At 47.1% G+C, this 11,679-nt stretch overlaps 1 protein-coding gene and 1 long non-coding RNA gene across 3 annotated transcripts in view; both read right to left on the bottom strand.

Annotated features, from left to right (window-relative positions):
* Positions 1–618: 618 nt before the first annotated feature.
* On the bottom strand, positions 619–5,203 carry LOC138067988 (uncharacterized). The gene is made up of 3 exons (XR_011142460.1): positions 5,055–5,203; positions 3,250–4,513; positions 619–2,650 (listed from the first exon to the last, which is right to left on the bottom strand). It is a non-coding gene; the product is annotated as an uncharacterized lncRNA (long non-coding RNA).
* A 579-nt stretch (positions 5,204–5,782) lies between these two features.
* CEP350 (centrosomal protein 350) overlaps positions 5,783–11,679 on the bottom strand; it is a 77,051-nt gene continuing 71,154 nt past the window's right edge. For both annotated transcript variants that reach the window (XM_068951809.1, XM_068951810.1), the window contains exon 38: positions 5,783–9,772. In XM_068951809.1, coding sequence (XP_068807910.1) covers positions 9,608–9,772 — 165 coding nt within the window. In that variant the 3' untranslated portion in view covers positions 5,783–9,607. The remainder of the gene's footprint in view (positions 9,773–11,679) is intronic.

The following is an 11,679-nucleotide window of genomic DNA, read 5'->3' as shown; positions in this document are numbered from 1 at the left end:
TCTTACCCTGCGCTGAAGCCCTCGGTTTAAGGGCTTTGATTAGGTTATCACAGCTGGAGGTTAGCACGGGACGGGAGAGAGGAGCGCGGGGCCCCCGCAGCCGCCAGCCTCCTCCGCGGCGGCGGCCTCCCTCACCCTAGGGAGCCCAAACGCCTTGAACCCTCTTTCGGATGCAAAAGCAGCAGGCGCGGGTGTCCCCAAGGCAGACGGCGAGAGCCCACGCCTCCGGGCTCCGGCTCCTTTTGGGGTGAGCCATGAGGTTGCTCATCCGCCAAAGCCGAGGGGTGGGGACGCTCCTGCTTCCGGCTGCCCCGGGGAAACCGGTGACCATCCCAGGCCAGCACGTCCCTTGTCCGCTCGTGCCTTGCGTGCCGGGCCGGGAAGGCAGGGAGGCTGGGGAACACCCTCGTGCCGGGGCAGGGCGCGGGGGCTTCCCAGGCGCAGTGCTGCCTGCACCGCCTTTTTCCCCTCTAACCCTGCTGCAAAGGACAGGATCAGGCTTTGCCTGGAGCTGGGCAGAGCTGGATTTTCACTGCAGAAGAGCCTGGCAAGAAGCACGTGCACGGAAAGTCACGGATGAAGCCGAGATTTAAAAATATCCCTTCTAAAGACAAAATTGAGAATAACAGACTCAGCTCAGGGCAGAGACAGGCTGCGCTCCTGTGCTACAAGAATGAGGGCTCAGGACCACTGGAGAGTTCCTGGCTCTGCACAAGGCCCCGTGCGCCAGCTGAGTGGTGGCTTTAGCTGCTTTAGCCAGAACTCATCAGCTCGCCAAGCTTCTTCCCCAGACTAAGAGCCAGCAGGACTCTCTCCCCAAAGTCAGTGAGGGCTGGGCAAGACCAACAGGCCAAGATCCTCAAAAGCCACCAAGAGTCCACTGAAATCTTTTAAGCCCTGCAGAACTTGTTTCTTGCACCCAAAAGGGATCGTTTTCACAGAGGTGAAGAGCCACTCTGGCATGTTCTGCGCTGGGTTAGAGGAGAGGAAAGACCAGTTGGATTTTGTGCGTGTTCAACCACTGACCTGTCTGAGAGGACTCTACAGAAGAGGATTTTGAAAAATGTGGAAAGAGCTTTATTGTCAATTTTTAAACCTGTGAATCCAGGTGCAAAACACCAACAGCTCCAAAATGACAGAACAAGGTGACTCAGGGCCTTCTTGCTTCCCTGTAGTTTTGAAGATCCGGGGACAGGGCAATCCTACTCCCCATCTCTTCTCGGCCCTGCAAATAGACTTTCTTCATCAGAAATTAAAGAACACGTTCCTACCTAATTGCGTGATTCCAGGAACCGACTCTAAGAACTTAAACACGCAACTAATGCAAAGTCATGATAGAGGCACGAGAGCTGGCAACACCGTCACCCGGCCCTGGCATGCTGGAGGCTGTTCAGGGAAGTTAGCGTCCAGCTCCTCTAAGACGGCCTTTGAAAAACCAGCTGCACAGTAGGTTTAAACGTTTTATCTCCAGCTTTCATGCGAGGGATCGATGAAATCAGTAAAGTCCTCCTCAGTCTGAGTTTTCAGTACAGCGTTACTGAAAGCGTGGCACTTCTCTAGATAAGAAAGCCTCGTTTCCATGATTTTGCGTTTCCAAACAGCCTCAGATTGCGAGGGGAAATTTTGCCATCGACCACCTCCCAGCCTGACAAAGTCAGCGGGGACGCTCCGAGTCGAGGTGGCCCTTTTCCACTGGGAATCAAGTCACACCTTCACTGACACAGTTCTCCGGCTACACCTTTAGCAATACCTTTGTGATAAACCTGCCACCTTCCGCAGCTTTGCTGCGATGCCACACGCAGGAATGACACGCAGGGTGGCTCTGAACCCTGGCAGCTTCCCCCAACCTGCCCAGGTTCTGCTGGGTAACACCCATGACGAGCAGGAAACCCCCTCGCAGCCACAGCCAGTAGCCGACAATTGCTGACTATGTGGGACAGGCCTGTTTGGATCTGGTCAAGATGCACCTTTCCAGCTCAAGAACCCTATAATAACAATAGATAGAAAAGAAAATCCAGGGTGCGTTCTCAGGATGTGATGAATGCGTTCACATACTCGCTGTCTGCAGAAACACCGTAGCAGTACCAGCCCCTTTCTGCTATTTACTGTCTGCTGACTCATCCCTGCTCAGAAGGACAGCATCAGCTCCTTCGATTAGCTTTTTTGGAAGGAGGTGAGGAGGAGTGGTAGGGACAGATGCCGTGTTTGGTACGTCAGGGTTGGAAACGTTTCACCCATGAATTTAAGGTCTACTCAAAGTCCCTCCTTATAAATCATCACCACTACCCAGGATGCACAGAGCAGATGTTTTCCACTCCAACTCACCTGCCCAGCTCCCAGGAGTACATCGGAGGAGGCCACACCACCCAAATTTGCCACATAATCATCTGGCAGCTGGTTTAATTGCAGCGCTTGAAACTGAGAATGCCACACAGGTGACAACGGGGCAATCCTCTCTTTCCGGGGCAGTAGTCCTGCAACATAAGCAAGGTCCCAGCTGCAAAGGATTGGTGCCCAAGTCTCAGGTTCACTGAGCCACGCTGTCTCCGTCATCTCCATTGAGTGACACAGCCAGTCGAGGTGCAGCGGGATGGGGGGCCACTGAATCCAGGTTCCTCACTGAGCTCCTCTTGCAGTCTCCCTTATTTAGCTGGAATAAAATAAAATACATTCCAACCATTTGGAAAGGTTTTCAGCAGGAATGTCTGCTGTTGTCCCCCCATCCCTGCAGCCCTGGCTGCTTCTCCACAGGGCCCGTGTGCCACCACGTACCATCCAGCACTGCAGCTTGGCAGAAGACACTTTCAGCACATCCAGGTGAAGGCGCAAAAAAAGGCTTGGCCTGTGTCTGGGATGCTGCTGAATTAATGCCCCAGAACCGCCAGTTAATTCCACTTCCAGCAAATTCAAGAGAAAATCCTATTTTGAGGCAGCCTAGATTTCCCCGGGGCGGTGACAGGCAGGTCAGCCTCCTGCCAGGGGAAGCCACACACGGAGGGGGCGCAGCCGAGGGACACGGCAGAGGTTTAGCACAGTCGGACTACAGGGCCCCAAAACCAGGCTGAGAGAAATATTCGGAGTGGGAACCAACCAGACCTGTTTCTGGCCAGCCTCTCAAAAGTGCACTCGCCAGGCAAAACGCCTCCCATAAGTCCTACTCCCGCCCAGCCCTTGCTGTCCTGCCAAATAGAGCTACTGTCCCTCAGCAACTCTTGTTTTCCTTTCCTCCATGTTTTTGTGGGGCCTTACCTGGGAGGAGGCAAGGAGGGGCTGTATGTTCTCCTTGCTATAGATTTAAAACTTGGCAGGGTCTCTTTCCCTCCCCCACAGCCCGCGTTGCTGGGATCCACATCCCCGAGAGAGCCTCAGGCATGCTTTCAAAATCCATTATAGCTCATCTGCATTTCTGCCTGCCACCAGCCCGTGCGCTGGGCCGGGCGCCAGCACAGCAGGCCAAGCAGCCCTCTCTCCTCTCCTTCCTGCGCTCTCAAGAGAGCTGCCAGTGTTCAGCAGCTTCCCACTGGCTCCTTTTTCTCCGCAGCCCATGTTAATGAGGGCCTGGGCACTGCAGAAGCCGTTGCGCTATGCAGGACACACCGAAGTTTGGAGCAGAGTCAACATTTCAAGTGCTGCGCAATGCAGCATCCTGCCAAGCTCGTAGGCATTCAGGCAGCGCAATGCCCGCAGCTGGCACCACCTCCCAGAGGGAGATGGATGACATCCCGGGAACAGAGATGGCAGAAGAGTCCCGCTCAGTGCGGCGTGCTTAACTGCTGCCTTCGGGAAGGTCCCAGCCTGCCATTGCCCAACCCGGGAGTTTCAGCGGGGAGCAAGTCCACGGGTGAAGTGGCTTTCAAAGCCTTTGCAATGCAGTTGCGTTCTGTCAGTTGTTCTGGGAAGAGTTGCATAAACACCACAGTAGAAAGTCAGTGCCAAAAGTGAAGCAACATAGATTTGCAAATGAGGAAATTAAGAGCCTTCATCAAGCTGATTACTGGGCATCTTGGGTAAGGACAGGAGGAACAACGCAGCAGTTTGCTGTGTCACTTGCCAGGGAGTTGTGGCAACGTTCCCACCGCTCAAGTCCGCTTTTAAAGTGAAGCCAATTCTTCAGCCAAGGAAGTACAGATCAATTTTTTCAACGTGAAATGCACCCTGAGCCACTTCCAGGGGTGGATGCTGACAGCTGCAAGTAGATCACTGCCCTAAAACACAGGACTCGGAGGGCAATATAGCTGCAGGGTGAGGAAAGAAGGGCCATGGATGCTCTTTTGCTTTTTGTTAATGAGCGTGCACAGATGCCAGGGCCACTTTGTTTAGGGCCTTCAGACAGCAAGCGATCTGCTGCCCTGCTCAAACCCGGCCGCAATGCACTTCTGGGGCCGACCGGTAACGTGGCGGAGGGCGGCGTCCCCCGCTCGCTGCGCTGGGGGCTATTGCTGCTGCCCCCCGGCACGGCAGCACTGCAGCTTCCGCGTGAACGCGTATCGAGTCTTCCTCCAAGACGAGGTGCCTGCGTTAAGGGAAAATGAAGATCCACTAACGGCTCAGCACACAGCGCAACGCCTTTGGTGTTGTTCACGTGTACTACTCCCTCTAACACACAAACACCCATACACGACCTGCGGGGACTGGACAGTCACGCAGACCAATGTCTTCTGTAGACTGCTTACGGCACACACGCATACACCTAATTAAGCAAACGTTAGTCTGCACTGTGAACTGCGGGAGTTTAACGTGCAAGCTTGCTAGCCTCAAAGTTCTTCTTGCTTAAACCTCCCTTCCCCTAGCAAAACTGATCTAACTGTGTGAAACCAAAACACTCGAGCTCTCTAAGAAATTCCAAACTGCAGTAATTTGCCTGGAGGAAACGTTTTCTACATCCTGTTCTCAGGAAACGGAAAGCAAAATCTTTTACGCAAGGCTATATGTTAATGAATGGCATCAAAACATGGCACAGGTAAAGGAGCAACAGCAGCTCTCAGTATTGAAAAGGCTCAATAAACACACTTGGTCTTCCGCGTGTCATACTGCACCCATTCTGCTGTTCTTACCTTTAATGACTACTGCTGCCGTTCAATTGCCACGTGCCCACATGTCGATAGTTCGGCAGCACGACTGTTCAGCCATCCCCTTACAGAGCGTCGGTACCTTTCACGCATTAAAATGGATTTCTCGCAGTTCTGGACAGTCTCCGAACAGCAGTCAGAGGAGAAAGGAAACCACAAAGCTTTAGAAAAGTTCCACCAATAAATACAAGTTTCCAGAGAACAATGCTTGCCCCTAAGTGAACACATGGTCAGAGCTAGTAACAGCAGCTTTAAGGGAACAGGAAAAAATTTAGGAACCTAATTGAGGGACCTGAAACAAGGCTTAGACGCTAATGAATTTAATTCCAAGCCAATTGTTTAACATAAAAGCTGCATCTTTTTAAAAATGTTTTAAACCACGATTTTTTAAAACCTCTTTTAAATAAACATGTGCCAAGAATAATTTGTTTCCCCCCAGCAAGATCATGTAGTGCATTTCGGCAATGATTAAGCAGTGCTATTTTCTGGTTTTGCTTTTATCAATAGTCAGCTGTAACAATGAGGAAATGCTAATAATGTATCATTATAATTAAGGCAACTCTAATGGGATTTCATGGACTGTGGTTGGCATCCCAAGTGCAGCATCAGACAGAAAGGGGAAGGTACGAGGGACAAATCTCCAGGACACCTTCAGAATTAGCAACCATTTGGGTAATTATAAAACTCCATTTTATAAAGGACAGGAAACAAGATTAATTTATAAATCAGTTTATTTACAGATTTTATTCTCTTAAAGTACATTTCAGTTACCAAAGATATTTACACTGGTGTACACAGGGACTACCCTGGTTATTTTACAGTTCTTAATTACAAAAAAATCCCTCCACATCCTTGGGTCTGTCTACTGTGCAAAGCTGCTCTGGATGTGAACGTTAGCTGAAACTGGCCCAAAAACCAAGTTACCAGGTTATTTACACATACACAGTAAACAGGTTTCTTTTTAATATCTCCACAATACAGTACACAGGGAGACGGAGCCTCCCAAAAGGCGGCTTTGCAAATGTGTATCAAAAGGCTCTGCAAAGTCAAGGAAAAAAAAAAAACTATTAAATGCAGGTTAATTACAGTATTCCTCTTTCATCTGTATATATTTTTGCATTTAATGTTTAAATTACAAATAAGTTCAATAGTTTGCTTTTCTCCATTTTAGTCAATTTGTAAACACTTCAGATGCGCTAAATACCTTAGAAGATTCAACTGTTTCTCTGCTCAATATTGTGTTTTCCTAATATTCTTAAGGTAGCAAAGGGATACGAAAGTCAGAACTGTACTCAGTTCCTTGCAGAATAGTTACTTAAAAGGTCTCTATCACTGTGCTACTGAAGATCTTCTGCAGGTACGCACTTATTCAAGTATTGCAAAAAGCTAAGGCCACTTTTTCAAGAAAGGAAAGTGAACAAGATAGGATTTTTCAATCCATCATTACACCTTACGAGCAACAAGCCTTTTCCGAAACGTAAAAGTACTACTATTCCACAGCTCAGCTCAGGAAGTATCCTGCCGTTGAGAGAGGTACTCGCGCTCTTCGTCCGCGTGAACCTGGGCTTTGCCCACCTGGCACCGAGATCCTTATGGGAAGGGAATCCCATCTCCACAGTGACGACAGCCACCACTTCGACCAGCTTACAGGTCTCAAAACAATTTCTCGGCCTTGGTAACTAAGATAACCAGGACCCAGTGATATGATTCTGTTCTTATAATGGCAAGGTTGAGAGAAGGGAGAAATACAGAATTCAGCCTCTGTTTATAATACTCGGGATTTCCCCGTATCTCTTTGTTATCCACTTTGGCCTATACAGACCCCTGTTCCGTCTCAGTAATCATCAGTCCTAGCGTCCAAAGTAACTCAACGCACCTGAGGTATTGAGAAGGTAACTCATAGGCGTTGAAGTCTTTCTAGGGTTGCTCCCATCAGGAATTGCTACCAAAAATAAACGGTGATCTTTGCAAAGGAATAAAACCACTCCTTATACGCAATTTCCTTCTGCCCAAAGAGTATTTTTACAATAGCTACTGTTTCTGTTGAGGGTACTAAACTGCTGCTGATCCAAACCAGCAAGACAACAGGCATACGATCTCCGATGATCCCTGGTACCTCGGCAGGCCAACTGTACAACCTTCTCCCTGTTGGTGTCCATACTAAAAACCACTATGCCAACCCCGCAGAGCGGCTGAAAAGCCTCAGTGATGCAGGGCTGGCCACGTTCTCTAGGGAAAGGAAACTACAACCCTACACTGCAGGTTTCTGCCCTCTTTTCCATAATTGCTACCTATAAAAATAACAATCATCTCTGTTGAAAAAGATACACCCAGGAAAGGGAATCTGAGGCAGCGACCCAATTAGCGACACCATGCAGCAGCTCTAGTTTGCTTCTATTGTAAGAATTTCATAATTTCACAGTTCAGCATCCTGACACGCTACGAGGACAAGTGAATCACTTATGGAAAAAAGCTGAACGATGCTCCACCCAGACCACCTGACTTCCAGCCAGCCAGCCAGCCAGGAAGGCCACTGCTGTGGGACAGACATGCACATGCCCCATTGGAGGTGTTCCTATACACCACTACCTCTTCCTTGTTCTTTCACTCATTACGCTCCCATATAAATATGGCTCACCGTTAACTCACAACTGAGGTGCTGGCAATACTACATCTGAGAATCAGTTTGGACCTCTGACAAATCCAACACTTCCCAGCGCCGTCCCTGAAGAACTACCAGCTGTGTGTCATTGTGCAAAATGCAAATATTCCAATGATAGCTTTCCAAAAATAAAAGGTGGAAAAGAGAAAACATAATGGAGAAGTAGCAGAGGTATGCCTAGCAGGAAGCCCAAGAAACACACAGATGAAAGAAACTATAAAGAGATCTCCCCGCCATGCCTATCATGGGCTACAGCATCTTTGGGACACCTCCAAGCAGGCTTCAAAGCGTCTCTCTACGCTCCAGCTTGTCCAGAGAATCCGACACCCCTCTGGGTCTCGCCCCAAGTTAGCGGTCAGGACATCCACTATTAAGGCAACAACATTTGACCCCAGATTGTCTGTGTTCATCTAAGGAAAATACAAGGATGGGAGAGAGAGATTAGGAAAGAGCACTCTGCAGAAGGACATCGCAGTTGAACCCAGCACCAAACGAACCGCAGAATGGCTGCCTATGGCCTAGGAGTTCTAGGAGAACAAGGAAACAGATGGAGCAGGGAAGTTTCACGTCTTTTCTTCAGCTCAGTCCCTTCAACTCTCCATTGGCTCTGAATCAGTTGCAAAGAGGCTCCGTTCCTAGTCCTGCTTTTGCTTCCCACCCTCAAGAAGCTGGAGTTTGTGTGTGAAGAATACAGACTCTGGAAGTCACCAGAATAGATGCGTTCAAGTTCTGCTGTCTCAAAACATAAGATAGTGCAACCTCTGCACAGGACACTCTCTTATAACGCACTCAATAAATTATCTGAAAATAAATTAAAGAAAAATACCCACAAGCACAAAACATGCAGACAGTCAAGCACCGGACACCGCTTTCTTTGGTGAATACACTCTTTTCCCCAAATTGTTCAAGTAACGGCTTCTCCGATTTCATAGGTGACAGTAAGGGAGCAAGCTGAGGGACAGAAGGCCAGGTTTTTTTTGAAAAAACATTTTCCACTCCTGCATGCCTCGTGCCTGAGAGAATCCTGAGTACCCATTATCTAGGAGCAGCTGGCACCCCAGGAAGTAAAGAAGTGCTACATGATAGGAGGAAAGTTGTCCACAGACTCATCTTTTACCCTTGATGTTAAGTGGCCTTTATCTTGCTCCACCTCTGAACTGAAGCAAGTTACATAGAAAAAAAAAAAAAAACCCATATAGTAAGAATTCTTTACTTGAATGCAGAAAGCAACATCACCTACTTTTCCTGGATTAACTGGCACCATTATTTGGTACCCTATCACAGGAAGAAGGATGAAAACCAGCTTCGGAGAGAACGAAATTAAACGGGCTCTAGAGCAGAAGAAACTGGTGCACATTGTTAGGGCTGCAGGAGGAGAGGTGTTAAGACTATAACACTGTTCAGTATGGTAAGTATCCACTTATGACTAAAACCTGACCAAACTGTTTCTTCGCCAAATTACTCACATTTCTAAAAACAACTTGAGTGCTGATGGCTGACAGCCATTCCAGCCAAATAGCCAACATTCCAACTTAACCCAGCCCTTTCAGGGCACAAGCTGAATGCTGAAGCCCCAGGCAGGGGCCACGGACCGCTGCTGACAGTTATGCGGCATACTGCATTGGCACGAGAACAGTCTGAGCACTCCACAACGCAGCCTCAAGTGAGGCATCAGCTTGTTTCAAAAAATAAATCCGATGCAAGGTCTCTAGCAGCAGAGGAGGTAAATTCAGATTCCTTTAATCTCATCTGAACTGCCTTTAAAACCCATGCATAGAAGTCCAGCAGCAGCGCTTGCAGGGTGGAGAGTACGTCAGGAGTCAGAAAGGCCCATGACTCAGAGGTTTTACAGCTTCTAGCTTTATTTTCAGCGCTGTCACACAAGCAGTAATCTCCTCTGTTTCTCATTTATCTGGTTCAGTACCTCAACAGTGTCTCTGATTAAGGCCTCAAAGATCCCATCTGCCAACTGCATCTTTACACACAGTTCATCCTCGTCGTAATTCACCCACTGTGCTTCTTCCTCATGAAGTTCCTGCACCTTGGAGGGTAGAAAGGAAAAGACAAAACACAAACAAACATTACAATTCTGTTGCTCTAAGATAACATTCCCTGAAAAGTTCTAGGAAAAGTCCAAAACAGTCTATATCTGCTAACAACACAACTGTCTTCATAACAGATTACAGGAAACACTTGGAATAGCAAAACAAACACAGGTCTACTTGAAACAGGTTATTGTACCATATAAACTTTTTCTACTTTTCACCATGCTATTCCTTGTAAAGGATTTCATACTCCTGCAAAAGATTTTTACTTGAAAGAACTCAAATAATGACATATGATGAATCATGCTTGATCAACAGAATGAACTCCACTAAAAAAAGAACATACCCTAAAAACCTTTAGTTGCATATTTGCAAGAAGCTGCTTATATTGAGGTGTATTTGCAAGAAGCAACTTAAACTTTGTACTGATTACAGCTAAAACAATAACTCAACAGGTATTTATTTCCTTCAAACTGTTGACAAACAAAATTCCCCATTTCACTGGTTGCTGGCAAATAGATACTTCAATAACAGACAGAAGTATATAATTTCATTCAGCAAATCAAGTCCTATCAGGCGTCTCTCCAAATCGCACACCTCCAGCTAAACTTACCACTAAAAATTTGTTTTAGTGGCATTTTGCTATTACAGATTCACTCCTACAAAGCTCAAACTTTTTCAAAAGATGAAAGAGTGAGTACAAACATCACTCGTTATATTTAAAATGCTGAGGAACACCTGCTGAAGACGCTTCTGCTGCTTGGCCACCTATCCTACACGCTGAGCTCTAAAGACAGTGCAAGAGCTATAGCTCTACTCTGCTCTTCCTCCCTTTAGTCTGAGGCTCAAGTGCACAGAAACATGCCTATTTTAAGGGCGACAGCCACTGTCACAGAATGATGATTCAATAACCCCGAAACAATGTGAAGGCCCAAGACCAGGCTACCATGGGAACCCCAGGGAACTGGCACCGCTTCCAAGGGTTTTAGCCTTTTAGAAAGCCTCAGTTATACAAGCATTTTCCATCTGACAGCTCCTTTTTATTTCTGTTAAGAGAGTTTGGGGAAAGGAGCAGGAACCTTGTCCTCAAACAGCTTTGGAAGAGTCACACTATGTGCTTACACATCTCTGCGCAAACACAATGTTTTGTTTTATGTAAGAAAGGCCAATATCCCTCTTTGTCACAGCCCTCATTTCCCATACTACTGTCAAAGATGAGGTGTAATGGTTTCATTACACTTCTTACAAGCAAGAAGCAGCAATACTAGCAATCAAACTTTGAACATGTGTCCACAAAAAAAAAAAAAAGCTTAAAATGTGAATGCTAACAGGCAGCAGATAAACGGGGTGTGTGTGTGTGTGTGTGTGTGTGCGTGCGTGCGCGCATGTGGACAAGAATGTCCAAAACTGAAATTTTGAACTCTTAAGAAATTTAAAAGTCTGTGACTTGCTAGCTGCAACTGGTATAGGCTGGTTGTAAATTCTGATGGACCTTGGACTAAAAAAAAAGAAGTGGCCTGTCCCAAATCCTCCCATTAATAAAGAGGACAGGGAAGGGAGGAGAGTAGCCATGGCACAGTTCGGTCTAGTCCCGTGCAAGTAAGTCAGTGCAAGGAGTTCTGTCTGAAGACTCAAGCAAAAAAAAAAAAAAAAAAAAAGTAGAGAAAATAATCTATTGTTAGTGCTGGCACTTAAAGGAGGAGATATGAGGGGTCCTTCTACACTTTAAAGAGAGGTTTTGAAAGGTGCAGACAGCAATGAGGTACCCAAACACAGCACCTCAACTGATGTGGACATTTGAGATTTTCCCACAGAGCAAAGACAAAACACTCAAGATAAAGGTGACAACGCTAAGGGACATGGGGAGAAGAAAGCAAACATCTAAACATTTTTTAACTTGAAT

The sequence above is a fragment of the Struthio camelus genome, chromosome 8 (assembly GCF_040807025.1).
Source record: "Struthio camelus isolate bStrCam1 chromosome 8, bStrCam1.hap1, whole genome shotgun sequence".
Classification (NCBI taxonomy): Eukaryota; Metazoa; Chordata; class Aves; order Struthioniformes; family Struthionidae; genus Struthio; species Struthio camelus.
This window is presented reverse-complemented; position numbering and strand designations above follow the sequence as displayed.